At 43.3% G+C, this 23,242-nt stretch overlaps 1 protein-coding gene across 1 annotated transcript in view; it reads right to left on the bottom strand.

Moving 5' to 3' along the window:
• Nucleotides 1-1,838: 1,838 nt before the first annotated feature.
• The window catches only part of LOC139386092 (gap junction delta-2 protein-like), a 28,124-nt gene continuing 6,720 nt past the window's right edge, over nt 1,839-23,242 (bottom strand). Inside the window, exon 2 of the mRNA XM_071131515.1 lies at nt 1,839-2,832. Coding sequence (XP_070987616.1) covers nt 1,989-2,832 — 844 coding nt within the window. The 3' untranslated portion in view covers nt 1,839-1,988. The remainder of the gene's footprint in view (nt 2,833-23,242) is intronic.

Raw genomic sequence — 23,242 nt, 5'->3', positions numbered from 1 at the left:
CTTGGGGTGACCACCATTACAGGGTTCCTATATGATCCTGGGGTGGAACACCAGGAGAATGTTCCGGCCCAAACATTTTCACTCAAGCAGAATCATGCTGATGGGGACTTTCTCTCTGGACAGGACATAAACCAAGGAACACACACGTACGTATGCGCACACACACACACACACACACACACACACACACACACACACACACACACACACACACACACACACACACACACACACACACACACACACACACACACACACACACACACACACACACACACACGAGGCACATTGTACAGTATGGTGATGCACCTCGTTGGCCATGTTTGGCCTTCTTATAATGTCATTATAATGTCATTATAATTGTGCTGTAAATGTGGGATCCCTTTTAGAGTGTACCACTGTTGCAGAAAAGCTGAACCCTGTCTTCAGTGGTGTTGAGCGAGTGTGTTGGGTTTTTATTGCTGGTGCTACAGAGCTTTTCCCAACGAGAGTTCTTTCTGTCTGCCGTTCTCCCGCCTGTCTTCAGGGATCAATGCTGCAATACTTCTTTTCCTTTTGTATTTTCCTCAATCTTTTCTCTTCTCTTAAAGGCATGCCTGCTGATCACCACAGATGAGAGAGATGCAGCACAAACCAGTAGATTAGCATGTTCTCTGTCAAGAGTACAATCCATGATAACACTTGGTTCATTCTAGAAACACTGCTTTGTAAACCTGCCTTCTTCAAATACCTCTTGCAATCCTCCTCTCAGACACAAATTCAGTTCCATCGATCAGAAACAAAAAAAACAAGGCTATTTATACATTTTAAGTACCCCCATGATCCCAACCATGTTTTTTTGCCTCCCCTCGCCCTCCCCCTCCCTCCCCTCCCTCCCTTCCCTCCATAAAGATAAATACATCTATTTTGATATACTCTCTCAACTAAAAGATGAAATAATATGCAGGAACTTTCAAACAAGAAGTAAATCCAAAGGCTGGTACCAACTTCGTCACGAAAGGAATAAATCAACTCATAATAATGATATCGTAAACATTTAAATTAGTAATAAAATGATCTGGTTCCTCTCTGTCGAGAGTGCAAGGAGAAGGTTCCTCTTCTACTCTCCTATTTCTCTCTTTCACTTTATTTTTCTCTTTCTTTCAGTCAGTCACGAACACACGCAATACATTGGAATGCTGGAGAGAGAAGCTCGGCGCAGGGGTGTTTTTGTGTGGAGGGGAACGGTTTGTGACTGTGGAAGTGTCGTTTATGCATGGCCTCCTTGGGTTCCTATCTAAAGTTTACACGCAGGAGAAGAGGACAAGAAGACATTACTGTCATCCACCCTCCGTCTCAACGGTGCAGGTGCCAGCAGCGGAGAAGTAGAGACATTTTTTTTTCAGTATTCCTTCATGGTGTTTGTGTTAATAATTGTTTGCCAGGAGACAAAACGTAAACAGCAGCTTCTTCTGGCACCAGCTCCAGGACTCCCGAACACTGTCTCTCTCTGTCATCGTAATCTCTGGGAACTAGCTTGAGAGGAACATCATTCTCTCTCCACAGCAGGAAAGAGAGGCTAGAAAGTTGACTCCCTGTACGCTGCTTGTGGAGAGTCAATCATCGTTGCGACAGCTCTTCCTCTCTTTCTCTGTTAACGACCCCTCCTGCTCTCTTCATCATGGATGAAATAAGCCAGAACAGCACCATGACATAGCCAACCCCTCTGTCCCCTTCACCATCCCTGGCCCGAAAACCCTACAACAGCCAGAAGCCTCTCCTTAAAGGCTCCCGTCCCAATCAAAACATCATTCACATGACAAGGTATGACAAGAACAGGTGCAGCTGATAATAAAGTAATAAAAAAATGCACCAAATATTCCGTGGCAGCTTCCCCTCCTCCTCCTCCTCTTTCCATTAAAACTAAAAAGAGAGAGCGGAATGGAGTGGTCGTCCCACTCGTTCCCTACCCTGCCCCCTCACTTACCCAGCATTTAGCCCTGTCTCCATCAGACGTAGGCAGACTCGCTGGACTGGGTCCTGCCCATGTTGGGGGGCTGTGACAAGTGAGACATGTCCTTCTTGCGGATCTCGCAGATGGACTTGCGGCGGGCCTGCACGCCCCGGATGGCTGCCTTGATTTTCTTCCAGCCCAGGTGGTTGAGCTCTGCCAGGTTGAGCAGCACGCAGATGCCACTCACAGCGAACATGAAGACCAGGAAGACCGTTTTCTCGGTGGGCCGTGACACGTAGCACTCCACCTCCTTCAAGCAGGGGTAACGGTCGCACTCGAAGATGCCCGGCACGCTGAAGCCGTATAGGAAGTACTGTCCCACCAGAAAGCCGATCTCCAGTGCATTACGGAACACCACCTGGATAATGTAGAAGCGTGAGATGCCCTCCTGCTGGCGCTGCTTGGACTTCTTGCCATGTGTGAGCCCCCGCGGCACATTGGGGATCTCCTTCACCTCCATGCAGTCATGCTCATCCTTCCCGCCACCGTCGCCGTGGTGCACCAGGATGCCGTTGATGTTACGAAGCTTCCTGGTGCCGCTTTGCCCGTAATCCGAACGTTCCAGCAGCGGGTAGAGGAAGGAGTAGCGTCTGTCACGCTGCTTGGCCGACTGGTGCACAGAGTAGGTGATGAAGCACAGGCTGGGCATACACACCAGAATGATCTGGAAGACCCAGTAGCGGATGTGGGAGATGGGGAAGGCCTTGTCGTAGCAGGCCTGGTTGCAGCCCGGCTGCAGGGTGTTGCAGATGAACATGGTCTGCTCGTCCTCGTACACCGTCTCGCCAACGATGGCCACGATCAGGATCCGAAAGATCACCACCACGGTCAGAAGAATCCTGTCAGAGAGAGAGAAGACAAAATAAATATTAGATACAATTATCAACTGGAGGGTGTGGTGAAGAGAGAAAGGATGGTGGAAGACCAATAAACAATTTTGGATTAAAGAGATTGAAGAAGATTCGGACGGGGCAGGATCAAGAGAGAGAGAGATATAACTTGGATAAGAGATGTGGAGTTCTGGGAACAATGAGCAGTGACTGGACATGATGTCACTGTTCCTTTAGATAAGGTAGAAAAAAAGGGATTAATCTAGAGCACATTCATCTGCTGAGCACAATATCTATATTAGAGAAAGAACAATTATTTTTTCCCATACTTCTTCCAGTCATTTCATCTCCAGCGCAACAGCCATTTAAAACAGCGACATGACACATCTCTCTGCTTCATGGCCTAAGTTTAGCATCAGGCTCATTTAACATGATAACCCTCATCTCAGTCCCTGCTAAAATGGATCTTGCTCTAATTAATTTTGTAACACACAGTCTCTGTCTTCCCATTTTTCATCTATCCCCTTAGCAACCGGTGACACTGTGCACCTTGTTTGCGCCTTGCGTGCTATTTCTGTGCGTGTGACAGAGAGAGAGGGGAGATTACTGGGTGTGAAGCAATTCACTGTGTTTTTTCAGTGGTGTGCTTAATGTGACATGTTGAGAATATTCATTCTGAGAATAACTATTATAGCCTGTGAGGGGGCATACATATGTACAGGGCCGGCCCTGGACGTTCTGCCGCCCTAGGCGAGACAAAAATAAAAATAATCACATTTTTATCTCAGCTAAAAGTCGGAGGAACAGAACATAACAGCAGCCCAAGTCATAGGTCATATTTATCCAACGTCAAACCAGAGCGTCTTGCTTGCAAAAAATGTAATCTTAGCCATCCTTATGAATCTAAACATGGCATTTTCAAAAGTGACATTCCCACCCAGACAGATGCTCTACCGAGGCAGAAATATGTAAGCTTCAACTGCTGATGCCTTCTGTCTCATATAGACTAACGTACTTTGGTGCAAAAAGTGTAAATCAATCCCAAAACAACAGCAAAGGACCTTGTGAAGATGCTGCAGGAAACAGGTACAAAAGTATCTATATCCACAGTAAAACGAGTCCTATATTGACATAACCTGAAACGCTGCTCAGCAAGGAAAAAGCCACTGCTCCAAAACCGCCATAAAAAAGCCAGACTACAGTTTGCAACTGCACATGGGGACAAAGATCGTAATTTTGGGAGAAATGTCCTCTGGTCTGATGAAACAAAAATAGTTTGGCCATAATGACCATCGTTATGTTTGGAGGAAAAAGGGGGAGGCTTGCAAGCCGAAGAACACTATCCCAACCGTGAAGCACAGTGGTGGCAGCATCATGTTGTGGGGGTGGGTTGCCTCAGGAGGGACTGGTGCACTTCATAAAATAGATGGCATGAGGACAGAAATGTATGTGGATATATTGAAGCAACATCTGAAGACATCAGTCAGGAAATGGGTCTTCCAAATGGACATTGACCCCAAGCATACTTCCAAAGTTGTGGCAAAATGGCTTAAGGACAACAAAGTCAAGGTATTGGAGTGGTCATCACAAAGCCCTGACCACATTCCTGTAGAAAATGTGTGGGAAGAACTTAAAAAGCGTGTGCGAGCAAGGAGGCCTACAAACTTGACTCAGTTACACCAGCTCTGTCAGGAGGAATGGACCAAAATGCACCCAACTTATTGTGGGAAGCTTGTGGATGGCTACCCGAAACGTTTGACCCTGTCATAATCGTCGTAAGAACATCTGGACGCGCAGTGTGAAATCGGTTTGACATTTTTTATTATAAGTGAACCGCACAAAAAAACAATAAGGAATAAACGATACGTGAAGCTACAGAGTGCTCACAGGCAACTACACATATACAAGATCCCACAAAACACAGTGGGGAAATGGCTGCCTAAATGTGATCCCCAATCAGAGACAACGATAAACAGCTGCCTCTGATTGGGAACCATACCAGGCCAACAAAGAAATAAAACAACCTAGATTACCCACCCTAGTCACACCCCGACCTAACCAAAATAGAAAATAAAAAGGCTCTCTATGGTCAGGGCGAGACAGACCCAAGCAATTTAAAGGCAATGCTACCAAATACTAATTGAGTGTATGTAAACTTCTGACCCACTGGGAATGTGATGAAAGAAATTAAAGCTGAAATAAATCATTCTCTCTACTATTATTCTCTCTACTGCCATTTCATATTCTTAAAATAAAGTGGTGATCCTACCTGACCTACGACAGGGAATTTTTACTAGGATTAAATGTCAGAAATGGTGAAAAACTGAGTTTAAATGTATTTGGCTAAGGTGTATGTAAACTTCCGACTTCAACTGTATCTTCAGAAAGTGGAAAGCTAAATTAATAGCTTCAAATTTTAAAAAATCTCCTCGAATATTATAGGCCGCAGCTCAGCTTCAGAATGTCATAGAGAGGAATCAATATATCCCCGTAAGCATCAGCTGCTTATAGTAGGTAACAGTTTCTTACTAATAATATGACACCTGTTATCACACATGGCAGACACCACAATTGTTACAATTAGAATAAAAATAACACTTTTATTCAACATATTTAACATATTTTAATATTTCTGTAGAACTGTAAAAATAATGATACACCATTTGAGCTTTGGAAACAAGTTATTTTAGAAATGCATGGCTGGCCTAATGTCAATGACCCAGCCTTAACAAATTTTGTTTATTTACATATCGAAATTGATTGTCCAGCATCAGTTTCAGCATCTATTTTTTCCGTGCCCTGCCTAGAGTGGCCTCTTTCCTCTGCTGTGGTGCTTCCTTGCAATCAGCAATGTTTTCTCTCAGTAGCTGTCCATGGTCCTGAAATCAAATTATCTGAGAGAGACAGAGAAAGAGAGAGAGATGTAGTCTATTTAAATAATTTTTAAAAAACTAAGTAAACAGGAGATAGATAATTGAGTAATCTTACAAATTACTCTGTGATAGAATTATTGTGAGTGTATGATCAACACTTACCTCTCATTCCAAGACAAGCTGACTCGCCTGGCCTTCCTGTCAGCAAAAGCTTGCACTGCTTGTGCTCAATTGATATGGTGGAGAGTCCATTGAGTCTCTCTTGATTCATAGCAGAGCGCAGGTAGTTTTTGATGAGTTTGAGCTTGGAGAATGTGCGCTCTCCACTTGCCACTGTCACGGGGAGGCAACAAATGCATTGGGATACCAGTAGGCCATTTGGTATCTGGATATGTACTCCAGTGCATCAAGTGGTTTTGCCTCACTGTCCAGTCTCCTGCTCAAGACTTTGAGCTCATTACACAGCTCTTTTGCGCCGATGTCCCTGGAATCTCTGTACGTAAGGGCCCTCTCCAGTGTTGCGCAGTCAGTGATAAGTGCTGCAGTGTCCATGTCATTGATGGTGGGGATGTTGTACAGGATGCTGAAAACACTGCTGTGCTCTTCGAGCTGCGTAACACGCTCGTTGACAGACTGGATAGCAGAATCAAGAATCTGATTAAAGAAATATACTTTGAATTTCTGCTGAGGTACAGTCACAGCCTCATCTGGGAAACAGTGAAGCCCATGACTGGGATAACAGTCATGGGTTTCACTGGGAAACAGGGCTCGATTACCCATCTCCTCTGCCAACTCTTTTGCGCTTGCTAATGCGCCAGCGAAAGCTGCATCAGAGCGGTGGTCTTGGAGGAATACCCTGATTGAGTGCAATTGATCCTCTGCTTGTGAAAGGTTCAAACTCCTCGCCTGCAAAAATTCAGCAGGGAATTTCTTTGGTTTAGAGATTGTGCCACTTTTCTCATTTGTTTTAAAAAAAATAGTTGGTTCCTGTTTCTGTCTCTTAGACATGGTAGCAATTTTTTTTTTTTTAACTCTGTAGCTTATTATTATTTCCACTAGTAGCTAGCTAACGTTAACAGGTTAGACTACTGCCTTAATCACTATTCTTCCTCACACACAAACTTAAAAAATTAAAATAATACAATAATTTAAACCAGCAGATTCCTTTTTAATGTTTCACAATTGGATAATCCCATATAAACACACACATCACTATAGCTATCAAGGATAGTGGGAGTGAACTTCGGGAGAAGCGGGAATTGGGTGGAGGCGGGAACTGCAGCAACGGCTATGAGCTAGTGTCTGGGGCGCCGGTGGTGTAGTAGCCGATCAGGGGCGGCAGCTAATTGCCAAAATGTCGCCCAAAATTCAATCTTGCCTAATGGGAGGGCCGGCCCTGCATATGTATACAAGTGTATGCAGCTGTTTTTGTACAGTGCAGCGCTACAGTTTCCTTCTGTGAGTGGGCTTCAGAGGTACTCTTTCACTGTCAGTTGAACTCACACACTCTCACTCAAAGCATTCGTCTCATTCATTTTTCAGACAAACTCAGGCCTTTTAACACTAGAGGACGGCGAGCCTTTTGTGTGCAGCTCTCAAAGAGATCCACACTTCGAATGAACTTCCGTTAAGGTCATAAATCATCATAATTACTCCAAGCAGATTTAACCACCTGCGTCTGACAATACCAACCCATTAGTCCTGGAACTCATTAACTGTATAATGAGAACTTTTATGAAGTGATGACGACAATAGAAGAAAGTGGGATTTTCACCTTAGTTGCCAAATAGTTGGATGCGGTTTGGCTGCTGTGGGTGAATTTGTAATCTACCAATCGGAGCAGCATTACTGGCCTGCACATGCCACAGCTGTGGTTTCAGAGGTCATATTTAATCTGACCCAAAGTCAGCCACTATTCACATGTAGGCCTATTTCTCATAATAGACAGAGACTGCAGAGGTAAAAAAAAAAACATGTAAGCCTGGAATAAAGGAAAAGGAAAAAAGTGAAATACATGCTCCCAATCCGCCCACCTGTAGATGGAATTGCAGTAGAAATTTTAAAAAGTAATGCTGTTGCCATTGTAGTGACTCCATTAAGGAGTTTAGGACACAGTATCCACTATAGCAGTTCTATAGCATTGTGCCAGCTAGCGCACTGTATCAGTCAAAGGCTGTGAAAAATGATTAGGTACAGAGGGAAAACATCAAATTACTGTGGAATTAGTTACAGACGGGGATAAAAAAGGCACCCAAAAATGTAGCGGACAGAGATTTAGATGAATCAAAAAAACTGCCAAAGCGGTTAAAAAAAAGGGATGAGGGAACAAAATCTCATCAGGGAGAATGAATTATATAATGGCTTCCACACGCAAACCCACAACCTTAATCTGCTCCAGGGCCAATGGAGGATTCTTGCATTAGGCCTAGTAGTTTGTTTAATGCCATCAAATAGCTTCAGATGATCCATGCCCACAGCCCCCACCTGCTCCTTCTCCTCTTCCTCCTTCACTAGCTCTCGTTCTGTCTTTTCTCCCTGTCTTTCCATTCCCTGTGCTCCTGCGCCCTACCATCTCCCTCCCTAACCCCCCTCTTTGTTCCTCCCTCCCCCTCTTTCCCTCCCTATCTCTGCCTGGCATTGCAACAGAATAAGCTCCAAATAGAGACCATTTCTATTTATTTATTTTTAATTTTGGTGAAGCATTGTCGGAAGAACCTGTTAAACGTTAAAACAAAATCTCCTTTGTGAATCTTGTGAAAATGTCCAAAAGCGCCTGTGTGTGGCTCTGCTGGCCTTGCCCCCCCAGCCTCTTGTCATCGTGTCCTCCCCCCTCAACAGCCTGCATCTGGTTGTTAAATGAACACCCTGTCTGTGCTTTCATACAATGCCCAGTGACTATGTAAAAACATTATGCCCAGAACCCAAAAAGCTTATTTTCATTTTATCATGGTTTCTCTCTCAACAGCTAATCACAAAAGCCAGGTTTATTTGTTTGAAGTACTATTTGAAGTACTATTTGTATCTACAGTGATCAGTGTGCACCAACATGTGAAATGATAAGTTATTTCTCGGAGGGAAGCGTTGTCACAACCGTCCGCACACAGACAACTGAGCAGCTTGCTAAACAACCAACAGAGATGCCATTTGAAGTGATGCTACTGTATTGTTGTTGTTGTTGTGGAGGAAGAACAGCCCCTTTTATACTGTACGTTCATTAAAGTCGCTCTTCCTTAAGTTTGACTTAAGTTTGACCGATTCTACAGTGTTTCTTTCTGTAACCCCTGGAGATAATATGTTGATCGGGGAAAGGGGGTAAGTCAGGAGGGGGGGGTGGGGTTCCCTGGTAACTTTACCCACAAACCCCCTACATCCCCCCTACCCTCCCTCCCTCCCCTCCCCTCCTTCCTCCGACAGTTACCATGGCAACAACCGATGGGCAGAACAAGGAACGGTGTGCTCGTGAGCTCTGATTCGAGCTGAGGACCAGCTGTAGTGAAGACTACAGGCAGCTTGACTACCCAGGAAGCTGAGAAGAAACACAAGCAATAACAATGCTACCAAAGCAGGCTGGAACTGTCTGCTGTCATCTATGGATGGAAGCCAGATGAAAAAATCATTCTACACCCAGGAGAGAGAACCTGTTGTATAGACTGTTGCAGACATGGTTGATCTATGATAGACTCTTATTGATAACCACAAACACGATCGATATATATAAACTGGGTGGTTCGAGCCCTGAATGCAGATTGGCTGACAGTCGTGCCTAAGAACAGCCCTTAGCCGTGGTATATTGGCCATATACCACACCTCTTCGGGCCTTATTGCTTAAATATAACAGACACTAGAGAAGTCCTTTTCATTAGGTGATGGCTGAAGAAGCCACCCATACACAAGAAGCTGTGATGAGTCAAAGCTGGCTTGTTTGCCCCATGATTTCAATGTTCCCCATGTGATACTGCTGTGTAATCCTCTTAAAGGGCTCCCTCTTTCCCCCGTTGTCTGGGCTTCTGCTGCGGCTTTACCTGGCCTTATCCCTTTAACGCTCTCTATAAAGCATCTCCCTGGTTTCCTCATGCCTGTCTTGTGACAGGCTGCCAAGGTTTATCATCAATAGTACCTGGTTGACTTGACTGCAGGCCATTTGGCATATAGCCCACAGCTACGTCTTGCTTCAGGTAGGGTCAGAATCTTGGCTGTTTAGCTAATACTGTATCGACTCTTCCCAGAGAATCCTGGGCCTATTTCCTCTGCCGCTCACACACGTCCACACACGCGCACACACACGTCCACACACTGGTTGTGCGTAATCCCAGCAGGATGAGACTCCAGACATGGAGGAGAACTAAAACAATTGAGAGAGAGGGAGGGAGAGAGAGAGAGAGAGAGAGAGAGAGAGAGAGAGAGAGAGAGAGAGAGAGAGAGAGAGAGAGAGAGAGAGAGAGAGAGAGTGGGGGGGGGGGGCTGCAACCTTCAATCCAGGTTATTTGACAGCATCTCACACGCAACCATAAATACTGTATATACTGGCACACACACATATATACTGTATATAAAACATCCCCACCAACACAGACACATACCCAGTGAAGCATACACGCAAAATACATGATGCAAATATATTTAGACAGTAGTGATATAGAGTTCACCCTGAGATGGAGCCTGAAAATCATCCATCCGCTTTAGAGAGCACGGGAAGAACACAGGAATGTCAGACAGTATAGACACAATCATCTTTGTAAAGCTTGTGTGTGGATGGCACTCTGTTGGCAGGGGAGCGGAGGCCCTCTGCTCCTTCTGTCACTGACTGGAATGTGACAGAGATGGAGGAGGTCCAGGATAGCCCTCAAGACCGGAACCCACTCTCCGTGGCAGAGTCTGTACACACTGCTCAGTACTAAGTGTGTGTGTGTGTGTGTGTGTGTGTGTGTGTGTGTGTGTGCGTGTGAGAGTGTGAGTGTCACTGGGTGTGGGTTTTGGTGTGGTTTGGCGTGTTTGAGAGAGATATAGAGCCAATACTATATGTGTGTGCTGGTGGAGAGAAGAGAATGATCCTGTCTGTGATTTTTGTGTGTCTCTCGGTCTAAAGTCAGAGCCATACGGATGTAAATCTCATCCGTAGACCTCTGACGTGAGACAGTAGCCACTCATCCTCATCCACTTCTCATCAAGTCCTCGCCCCACACTCACAATATTCACAATCTCCTCCTCAATATCCCAGTGCAGCTGATCAGTACTGAGAGACAGACTGGGGGCCGTGGCACACTGGTGTCCTCTCTCGTTGGACACACACTAGAGTGACTTGAGCTGGTGATTTAATTACACACAGCACAGCAGTGATTAATCCCTATTTACCACTTGAGTAGCTCCAAGTCCACTCGCAGCCTCACAGCAGTCCTTCACAGCGCCACAGAGACCTCCACTCCACAGTAATCAACTGATAACAGTATAGGTGTGCAATAGGGCTGGCAACACAGCCATCAGAGCCGAGCGCTGGGTTTGGGAAGGTCATGAGGTGTGAGTTAGGAAAAGAGCAGCAGTCAGAGATCGGGATGGGAGCACGGCTGTAATCCACATTTAATCTTCTGTTTTGGACAATCCAGGGCCTGTGAGTGTGGCCCCTGCCAAGGCCAAAACCCAAATCACTCTCAGTCACACATGTTGGAAGCATTCTTCACTGACTCCCAGCCACACACACTCCTCTATCGCTCCTAAATGTATTCTAAACATGTGCAGTACTGAGAAGTATTCTAAATCTATTCCAAACGTGTGCAGTACTGAGAAGTATGCAAGGACCCAGACGTTCTGATTCACAAGACATTTCCCATCACGATTGATGTGTACAGTTAGTGAATCAATGTAAGTAATAACAAATTGCTAGTTGTGCATTTGAGTTTGATAAACATCTACATTTTGGGTGAAGGTTGTGTGTTTACCTGTTTATAGGTTGGAATGTGTGCGTGTGTTTGTGTGGGGGGATTATATGTATTTATGTTTGTGTTAGTGTTGCTTTGCAAAACCAATCTCCTCCACCACAGTATTCTCTAGAGCAGGAATTCCCAAACTGGGGTACGCAATGCCGTCGGGGTTACGCAATGCCGTCGGAGGTACGCAATGCCGTCGGGGGTACGCAATGCCGTCGGGGGTACGCAATGCCGTCGGGGGTACGCAATGCCGTCGGGGGTACGCAATGCCGTCGGGGGTACGCAATGCCGTCGGGGGTACGCAATGCCGTCGGGGGTACGCCAAATAAAAATGTGATTCACATTTTCTTTTAATAAAATCTAAATATTTATTATTTTTTTTACTTTTTTTTTCTTGGCATTTTCAAACAGTCCATTTATATTTTCCAACGGGGCTATACATTTAGTAGCCTCGTTTCACTGCCAAAAATAAAACAAAATAATCTAGTGTCCAGCGAAATAACAACATAATGTCAAATACAGGTAGCTTAGTCAAATAATTAACATCCAATCACTTATCATTTACCGTTACTCTCTCGCGGGAATTCAACTATGTAGCCAAACGTAGCTGCTGCTCATGTTGGTATCTGTACTGATGGCACAAAAGCCATGACAGGGAGACATAGTGGAGTGGTAACGCGCATGCGAGCAGTTGCTCCCGACGCTACTTGGGTACACTGCAGCATCCACCGAGAGGCTCTTGCTGCCAAGGGAATGCCTGACAGCTTGAAAGATGTTTTGGACACTACAGTGAAAATGGTTAACTTTGTTAAAGCAAGGCCCCTGAACTCTCATGTATTTTCTGCACAATGCAATGGTATGGGCAGCGACCATTTAACACTTTTGGTTATCAAAAGTTTTTTTTATTTGAGAGACGAGCTTAAAGTTTTCTTTACTGACCATCATTTTCACTTGTCTGACCACTTACATGATGACGAGTTTCTCACACGACTGGCCTATCTGGGTGATGTTTTTTCTCGACTGAATGATCTGAATCTAGGATTAGAGGGACTCTCCGCAACTATATTCAATGTGCGGTACAAAGCTGAGGCTATGATGAAGAATTTGGCGCTCCTTTCTTTCTCCCTAAAGGACAACACACAGGCCTTTCCATCATTGTATGATTTGAAAAGACTCAGGAGTCCACAGGGTTACTGGTAAAATGCAAATGAGGGGGTACTCAGGGCAGAGCAACAATCAGTTGGTGGTATAATAACCCATAAAGGTTGTGAACCACTGCTCTAAGTAAACTTGGGATGGCCACTGCTCTAGAGTGATTGTATAATTTATCAGACTCAGCTTTCACTAAGGTGTGATGCTCCGATCTGTCTCTATTCCCCATCTGAGGCCTAAGGAGATCAGACACATGAAACCACTGCTCTCTCCTAGTGTGTGTGTGTGTGTGTGTGTGAGAGAGAGAGAGAGAGTGTGAGAGAGTGCGAGCGAGAGGTTGTGCGTGTGCGCACGTATGCGTTTGCATGTACAAATCACATCCCAAGTGTGTGTAACACAATTTGCTTGGAAAGAGTGGAGATCAATTCAGTATATTATTGCCAGTCAAATGGCCTCTCTCTGTCTCACTCTCTCTCTGTCTCACTCTCTCTCTGTCTCACTCTCTCTCTGTCTCACTCTCTCTCTGCAGCATGGTGAGTTGAATGCTGAATACTTAATGAAAGATAAGTGAATGTGATAGGTGGAGTGTGAAGTTGTTGTCACATTTAGCATGCGGTTATTCATGTTTGGCTGCTAACAGTGTGTGGCTTACTCAGTTTTGGCAGTGGAAACATTTGCCTGAGAGTGTGAGAGTAAATATAGCATCCGCACCGCAATTTGCTCACCCTTGTGTATGTATGTTTGGCCATCTGGGGGTATGTCTGTGTGTGTGTTGGGGTATGAACTTGTGAGTCAGACGAGGATCTGTATCACAAGTGTCTGTTTATGTTTGTCTATTTGTGTTGGAGGGAGCATGGCGCATGTCGCTTATTGGTCTGTGTAAGGTGTTTCACTGGTGTGTGCGTGCGTGATTAAGTATATATTTGTGTGTGTTTGTGTGTGTGTGTGTTTGAGTGAGCTGTCTGGCTCTCTCATCCGCTCCTATCACTTATACTCAACCAAACACAGCAGCTGCTGCTGCCAGCCCTGAGGGACAATGTTGGACACAGTGGACAAACACAGATACACACACACACCAATGCCATATCTCCCCATGCCCTTATCATGCCTATAGCCCAAACATTGCAGCAGAATGATAGGATGCAGGTTCTGTTCAGTGAGCGAGAGAGAGAGAGAGAGAGAGAGAGAGAGAGAGGGGAGTCCAGCACCATACGTCACTGTAGAAAAGCATTGAGAGGGGTGGTATAAGACAATGTGTCAGAGATGTATGGGATAGATATGATCTGCACCAGGTGCAAATCAATACCCACAGGCACTTGATCCGTCTAACTCTCACAGTTAGAGCGAGAGCGCTGGTGCCTTTGTACAGTCAGTGGATCTCATTATGAGTCTATGGAAGCTTAGAACAAAGGGAAAAGGCTCCTAACAAACTGATACAACCTTTCATATGTGTCTTGCTACGTCAGATAATGAAAGCTCAATGTTCTGTTGTTGTTGAGAGCCCAATGCTGGTGTGAGGCCTATACGACGAGGCCTTTACTTAATATTTGACAAACTATGGTATGGCTCTTTGAGAAGGCTGAATCTATGGCTCCATGACTGTTTGAGGTGTTGACATGGGTTAAGATTGTAAGATAATAATTGAGTGGCCTAAGAGTGGTCTGGGACACTGTGTCTATTCTAGTCTTTCTCTTTGAGTTTTACGGTCATTTAAGGTTAGTCTTACGGTCATTTAAGGTCAGTTTTTTCCACATCTCTCTCTCTCTCTCTCTCTCTCTCTCTCTCTCTCTCTCTCTGTCTGTCTGTCTGTCTGTCTGTCTGTCTGTCTGTCTGTCTGTCTGTCTGTCTGTCTCTCTCTGTTGATTGTTTGCCCAGCTGTTTGGGACAGTAAAAAGTAGAGTGCTGCAGCTACAAACCTCTTCTCATCTATTTGTTGGTAAATATATACATCTACTGTACAATTAGCTTCGGTTAGCGAAGATGGAGGAGACTGAAACGAAAACATATTCTTAAAGTACTCTACTTTCTCTTTCAAAATATCGTTCGGTGAATCGTGAGTGACTCCATCATTTGTAACAAGTTTCAATACAACATATTTGGTAGCATTTCTATGCTGAAGATTGAAAGAAAATGGTGCATTTTTTCTCATATTCCATCCAGTTTGCTTTATTTTTATAGTATGTTATACTGGATCTTCCTTGAATAAGTTCCTCCATTTCTTTTTCCTCTAACTGATTCTGTGTGTCTATGGTACCGTTTTTATTGCTATCTATCTGTACTATTAGTCCTTCCATTTCCTTTGTTAATATGGACTCTTTGATCTAAATTGCTTTTGTTTTATAGATGAGTACTGAATTGCATGGCCTCTAAAGGCACATTTAAAAGTGTCCCATACAATATGGGGATCTTCTGTACCTATGTTATGTCAGAAATACAATTTCCAATATCCTCGCCTACGTGGAAATTCCGTAAGAATCACATTTATTTCTAAAGCCATTTTTTCATCAGCCGATGTCACAAAGTGCTATACAGAAACCCAGCATAAAATCCCAAACAGCAAGCAATGCAGGTGTAGAAGCACGTAAGCATGTAAGAGTAATATATATGCCAATTATGTGATGGTCTGACCGCATTCTGTCCCCCATCAACACTTTTTAAACTTTTGGTACCAGAGAGAATGACATAAGAGAGTAGTCAAGACGACTAGCCTGATTAAACCTCCGCCATGTATATCTCACTAGGTCAGGATATTTAAGCCTCCATATATCCACTAATTCCAATATATCCATGACATTCATGATTTCCTTTAGTGCCTGAGGGTGATAGTTTGAAGTGTGATTTCCTGTACGGTCCATGTAGGTATTTAAAACCATATTAAAATCTCCCACCATAATAATAGAGTATAGTGTTGCTTGTAGAGTTTATATATTTTTAAATATATTTTCAAAGAAGCTTGGATCATCATTATTTGGACAGTATATATTAATGAGCCAAATCTGTTTATGGTCCAATAACATATTTAAAATAATCCATCTACCTTGAGGATCTGTTTGGACAATTTGCACATTTGGATCAAAATGTTAATTAATATCATTACCTCTTTTGAATTTCTTTGCCTGTGGGAGAAATATATTTCGCCCCCCCAGTTCTTTTTCCACAAACTTCATCTATAATTGTTGAATGAGTTTCCTGTAAACAATAGACATTATATTCCTTCTCTTTTAGCCAGGTAAATACTGATTGTCTTTTTGTAACGTCTGCTTCCAACTCACACTCTCAAACACCTAGATCCCCTGAACGCAGCTCCCTCTCCAGATCCAATCACCTGAATTCTGATCACCTGTTCACACACCTGTATGTCATTATCACACAATATTTAGTTAAGTTCTTTGCACCCCATCATTGTGAGGTATTGTTTGTTTTGTGACACACTTGTATTTAGAGTGCTGGTTTGCTTGTAATTTAATTGTCCTGTGTATGATAGTTTTGCCTGCCTCACTAATGATGCCTAATCCCTGCCTGTACCTTAGCCTGTCGGATTTCCTGTTATCAACCTCTTGCCTGATCTCCCGGACGACATTACTAGCCTTTTCCCTGCCTGCACTGTTGCCTTTTTGGACCCCCTGTGTATGACCTTCTGCTTGCCCCTGGACCCAGTTACCTGCCTCCTCCTGTGGTCCTTTACAACTAAACACCTGCTGCGCCCCGGCGCTGTAACCAGCTCTCTGTCTCCCATCGTGTTCATTACTTTCCTTATCTGCTAAGCCATTACAATTATAACTGGCTATACTTATTTCACCAATTACCATAATGAGACACAAGTTTCAATTCTATTTATCATCATATGTTTGTAAACTCACCATTAAAAAGTAACATGATGATTGAGTGTCTATATAGCTGTGCCATGATATTTGCATTGCTACTAAGTAAACCTCCAATTGGTCCCCACTATTCCACCTGCTAAAACCCCTCCTCATCCCGAGTTGGGTTGTCATCCCAATGCCCGACAGACCACCCCCAACCCCCCAGATCCCATGGCTCCGGAGAGACCGTGACCCATCCTTCGAAAAGAGCACACAGTGCCACCCACAGAACAGAAGCAGATCAACCGCCAAATGCATTTCCATCACCCTCACTCAAACAATTATTGTGATTCATCCTATATTGTCCCTAACATCTTTTACTCCCTCGCAACAGTTGTGGGATATATACATACACACACACACACACACACACACACACACACACACACACACACACACACACACACACACACACACACACACACACACACACACTCAACCCCTTTCCCCCACAACAACCATAGACTCAGATTCTCAACAGTTGCACCACCCCAGAGCCCAATTCAAGAAAGGTCTTGATTTACGAATGCATATACAGTCGCAGCTGTATGAGAAGGCCTGCAAGACTGAGCCAAAAAAAAGGCAGAAATGGGTAGATTTGATTAACCATTGTCACGTCCTAGGTGATGGAGGTCAGATATACATACCCCTTTCCCATGTAACACCCACAACATGGTCCCCCGTAGTGACCATATTCCCAAACATCTCCATGCAGTCAGACCTTTGATTTTGTGCCACCATGGCCCCAATAATATGCCCCCTCTCTGAATGTCCGAGTGTGACCCCCTCGCCATGGGTTACTGCAGCTAGTGTTGCCAGCACTGCCGCTGCCTGGGTGGGGGCACCCCACCGGATAGGTACAAGGTCGTCAGGGTTCTCTTTAGCATCTTTGACAATTTCCTTTTATATTATGCTCTCCCATCAGGGGGCTCTGGCTTTGCAGGACCAACCTGCCAGACTGGCTCTGAATCATGAGGGGACACATTGACCGCATTTAGGTTGCATACAGGCCGCTTACAGCAGGCCCATAAAACAAATAGGAACTTCTCCTTAGTATCTGGGTCATTCAGGTGGGTGTCTAGGGTATAGGGTTGTGGACCATTCCCTCAATATAGGACCATAAATAAATAAATTAACATTTACTTTAAAAATATAGCTCCACCTGATAGGACAATAAATCAATTAGATGTATAATTCATTATAAAATGTATATCCCTCATCTGCACAAAATTGAAAGCTCTCTCGCAACCCCTGCTCACAGACATACATTGGTTCTGGGATATGCAACCATTTCCTTTCCCTGACACTTAACGCCACACTTTACCCAAACACCAAAAAACACACACCACACCATCCATCTCAATACATCCACACATACCCACACACTGCGCCTTCTGTCTGCTGTGTTTTTATCTCCACCATGTTGAATTAGTGCTTTTGTGTTCAATTAGTTAAGATAGATAGAAAAGCTAAACTCAGCAAAAAAAAAGAAACGTACTCTCACTGTCAACTGCGTTTATTTTCAGCAAACTTAACATGTGTAAATATTTGTATGAACATAACAAGATAGCCATGGAGAATAGCCATGGAGTAGTCTTTGTGTCTCTGAACAATTGATTATCAATATACAGTTTGCAGAGCTAAGCGTTTCCCTTTCAATCTATTTTCCTTGAAAATTGGACACAGAACTTTGTGCCGTTCTGCAATTTCCTTCGGGAACTGATCATTCATGCCTATTTTCGTGCCAGCAAGTCATTTAACCAGGCTTTTAACCATTATTTTATCTTCAAAGAAAGCAAATTTGGCCAATAGCTTCGTGTGGGATCTGAAGCGCTGTAAGGAGGAACTCTCTAACTACACATTTAGGAACTTCTCCTTCTTTCCCTTGGATACCTCTAAGTACCAAATTATCTCTCATGGATCTAGTCTGTATGTCAAGTAAGGCTTCTCTTAGAACGATGTTCTCCTTTTAAAGTTCATTAACTTCGGTTGAAATCTTATTGACTGAATCTTTTAGCTTGTTTGTGTCTTTCTCCAATGTTGCAGCTTTTTGTCACTCATCCCGAGGCTCGCCTTCAACTCTTTTATATCCTTACTGACTAGTTCAAGTATACCCAGTTTGTCATTTATTGATTTTAACAGATCGGTTTCGACCTTTACCTTTCCCGGTGGTGAAAAGATTAAATCGTCTGTGTCTGTAGAAGAGTCACGTTTTCATTCCTCTGTCTTACTCTCTGCCATGTTGAGATAGGTTCCCCTGTCTTACTCTCCGTCATATTGAGATAGGTTCCCCTGTCTTACTCTCCGTCATGTTGAGATAAGTTCCCCTGTCTTACTCTCCGTTATGTTGAGATAGGTTCCCCTGTCTTACTCTCCGTCATGTTGAGATAAGTTCCCCTGTCTTACTCTCCGTCATGTTGAGATAAGTTCCCCTGTCTTACTCTCCGTCATGTTATGATAGGTTCCCCTGTCTTACTCTCCGTCATGTTGAGATAGGTTCCCCTGTCTTACTCTCCGTCATGTTGAGATAGGTTCCCCTGTCTTACTCTCTGTCATGTTGAGATAGGTTCCCCTGTCTTACTCTCTGTCATGTTGAGATAGGTTCCCCTGTCTTACTCTCCGTCATGTTGAGATAGGTTCCCCTGTCTTACTCTCTGTCATGTTGAGATAGGTTCCCCTGTCTTACTCTCCGTCATGTTGAGATAGGTTCCCCTGTCTTACTCTCCGTCATGTTGAGATAGGTTCCCCTGTCTTACTCTCTGTCATGTTGAGATAGGTTCCCCTGTCTTACTCTCCGTCATGTTGAGATAGGTTCCCCTGTCTTACTCTCTGTCATGTTGAGATAGGTTCCCCTGTCTTACTCTCCGTCATGTTGAGATAGGTTCCCCTGTCTTACTCTCCGTCATGTTGAGATAGGTTCCCCTGTCTTACTCTCCGTCATGTTTGGGTGTTGCTTGTTTTGCTAATATTTGTCAATACATTTCTCTAGTCTTAAGATTTGTTTTGCGTTGTTATCCAGATTGAAGGTTATTACCCACCAGATTGTGAAGTGCTAATATTTAGTCTAACTTACCGATATTGAATATTGCGTTTTTATCTTGAGGTGATCTACATTGCTGTGTTCAGTCCGCCATCTTGCTCCTGTCACTACTTATTAAGTGTCTGGCTCAACCTCTTCTAATCTTGGTGACCTTGTTGTGGTGTTTCACCAGGACATCTGGATACAGCCAGTCAGACAGACCCCCATTGAGAGAAAAACACTCAGAATGTAACACTTGTGTATAGGAGATCTTACACCTTTTCACAGTAACATGGTTTATCCAAACACGCATCCACACACTCGTACACATAAGACAAGGGTTTATCTGTATGACTTTAACAGTGATGACAGGAAGATTAGCATTAAAGGATTGTAAGGTTGGGAATAACAGAAAGAAAAGATGAAACGTGTGAGAGGAGGATTGGGTTTTGGGAGGAAAGAGTGAAAAGAGAGATCGGTGGGATTGGCACGCTGGAGAAGTTGGCTCTGCCCGGGTGAATCCCGGATTCAACTGTACCAGGCAGATGGCATGGTGGCGGTGGGCTTATGGTATGGGCAGGCATAAGCTACGGACAATGAACACAATCAGATTTAATATTGCAGATAGATTTTAGCTTCCATCAATGTAATTGTCTGCATCATTTCCAATCCCATATATCTTTTATTGTAAGTATGTACATATACATACAGTACTAGTCAAAAGTTTGGACACACCTACTCATTCAAGGGTTTTTCTTTATTTTACAATTTTCTACATTGTAGAATAATAATGAAGACATCAAAACTATGAAATAACACATATGGAATTATGTAGTAACCAAAAAAGTGTTAAACACATTTTAGATTCTTCAAAGCAGCCACCCTTTGCCTTGATGACAGCTTTGCACCATCTTGGAATTCTCTCAACCAGCTTCATGAGGAATGCTTTTCCAACAGTCTTGAACGAGTTCCCACATATGCTGAGCACTTCCTCCAGCGTTTCCTCCACTCTGCGGTACGACTCATCCCAAGCCCTCACAATTGGGTTGAGGTGTGAGGTGTGTTTTGGGTCATTGTCCTGTTGAAAAACAAATGATAGTCCCAAGCGCAATCCAGATACAATGGCATATCGCTGCATAATTCTGTGGGAGCCATGCTGGTTAAGTGTGTCTTGAATTCTAAATAAATCACCAACAGTGTCACCAGCAAAGCACCAGCACACCTCCTCCTCCATGCTTCACGGTGGGAACCACACATGCAGAGATCATCTGTTCACCTACTTTGCGTCTCACAAAGACACAGTGGTTGGAATCACAAATCTCAAATTTGGACTAATCGTGCTTCTTGGCCCAAGCAAGTCTGTTCTTCTTACTGGTGTCCTTTAGTAGTGGTTTCTTTAGTAGTGGTTTCTTTAGTAGTGGTTTCTTTAGTAGTGGTTTCTTTAGTAGTGGTTCCTTTAGTAGTGGTTCCTTTAGTAGTGGTTTCTTTAGTAATGGTTTCTTTAGTAATGGTTCCTTTAGTAGTGGTTCCTTTAGTAGTGGTTTCTTTAGTAGTGGTTCCTTTAGTAGTGGTTCCTTTAGTAGTGGTTCCTTTAGTAGTGGTTTCTTTAGTAGTGGTTTCTTTAGTAGTGGTTTCTTTAGTAGTGGTTTCTTTAGTAGTGGTTTCTTTAGTAGTGGTTATTTTAGTAGTGGTTCCTTTAGTAGTGGTTTCTTTAGTAGTGGTTTCTTTAGTAGTGGTTTCTTTAGTAGTGGTTTCTTTAGTAGTGGTTTCTTTAGTAGTGGTTTCTTTAGTAGTGGTTTATTTAGTAGTGGTTCCTTTAGTAGTGGTTCCTTTAGTAGTGGTTTCTTTAGTAGTGGTTTCTTTAGTAGTGGTTTCTTTAGTAGTGGTTCCTTTAGTAGTGGTTTCTTTAGTAGTGGTTTCTTTAGTAGTGGTTTCTTTAGTAGTGGTTCCTTTAGTAGTGGTTCCTTTAGTAGTGGTTCCTTTAGTAGTGGTTTCTTTAGTAGTGGTTCCTTTAGTAGTGGTTTCTTTAGTAGTGGTTTCTTTAGTAGTGGTTTCTTTAGTAGTGGTTCCTTTAGTAGTGGTTTCTTTAGTAGTGGTTTCTTTAGTAGTGGTTCCTTTAGTAGTGGTTCCTTTAGTAATGGTTCCTTTAGTAGTGGTTTCTTTAGTAGTGGTTTCTTTAGTAGTGGTTCCTTTAGTAGTGGTTTCTTTAGTAGTGGTTTCTTTAGTAGTGGTTTCTTTAGTAGTGGTTCCTTTAGTAGTGGTTTCTTTAGTAGTGGTTTCTTTAGTAGTGGTTCCTTTAGTAGTGGTTTCTTTAGTAGTGGTTCCTTTAGTAGTGGTTCCTTTAGTAGTGGTTTCTTTAGTAATGGTTTCTTTAGTAGTGGTTCCTTTAGTAGGGGTTTCTTTAGTAGTGGTTCCTTTAGTAGTGGTTCCTTTAGTAGTGGTTTCTTTAGTAGTGGTTTCTTTAGTAGTGGTTTCTTTAGTAGTGGTTCCTTTAGTAGTGGTTTCTTTAGTAGTGGTTTCTTTAGTAGTTGTTTCTTTAGTAGTGGTTCCTTTAGTAGTGGTTTCTTTAGTAGTGGTTTCTTTAGTAGTGGTTCCTTTAGTAGTGGTTCCTTTAGTAGTGGTTCCTTTAGTAGTGGTTCCTTTAGTAGGGGTTTCTTTGCGGCAATTCAACCATGAAGGCCTGATTCACGCAGCCTCCTCTTTACAGTTGATGTTGAGAGGTGTCTGCTACTTGAACTCTGTGAAGCATTTATTTGGGCTGCCATCTGAGGTGCAGTTAACTCTAGTGAACTTATCCTCTGTAGTAGAGGTAACTATGGGTCTTCCTTTCCTGTGGCGGTTCTCATGAGAGCCAGTTTAATCATAGCGCTTGATGGTTTTTGCGACTGCACTTGAAGAAATTTTCAAAGTTCTTGAGATATTCAGAATTGACTGACCTTCATGTCTTGAAGTACTGATGGACTGTCATTTCTCTTTGCTTATTTGAGCTGTTCTTGCCACGATATGGACTTGGTCTTTTACCAGATAGGACTATCTTCTGTATACCACCCCTACCTTGTCACAACACAACTGATTGGCTCAAACGCATTAAGAAGGAAAGAAATTCCACATATGAACTTTTAACAAGGCACACCTGTTAATTGAAATGCATTCTAGGTGACTACTTCATGAAGCTGGTTGAGAGAATGCCAAGAGTTTGCAAAGCTGTCATCAATGCAAATGGTGGCTACTATGAAAAATCTCAGATATGTTTAGATTTTTTTAACACGTTTTTTTTGGTTACTACATGATTCCATGTGTTATTTCATAGTTTTGATGTCTTCACTATTATTCTATAATGTAGAAATTGTAAAAATAAAGAAAAACCCTGGAATGAGTAGGTGTGTCCAAACTTTTGGCTTGTACTGTATATATATATTTTGTATATATATTTTCCTTTATTATGTTCCCCTAACCCTACCACTCCTCCCCTAATTGGACCAAACTAATGGACAACAACACATAGGGTTCTACTTCGCAAGTGTCGCAGTGGTCTAAGGCACTGCATCTCAGTGCTTGAGGCGTCACTACAGACACCCTGGTTCAAATCTA

The sequence above is a fragment of the Oncorhynchus clarkii genome, chromosome 27, assembly GCF_045791955.1.
Source record: "Oncorhynchus clarkii lewisi isolate Uvic-CL-2024 chromosome 27, UVic_Ocla_1.0, whole genome shotgun sequence".
Classification (NCBI taxonomy): Eukaryota; Metazoa; Chordata; class Actinopteri; order Salmoniformes; family Salmonidae; genus Oncorhynchus; species Oncorhynchus clarkii.
Note: the sequence above shows the minus strand (reverse complement) of the source record. Positions and strands in the feature narration are given on the sequence as shown.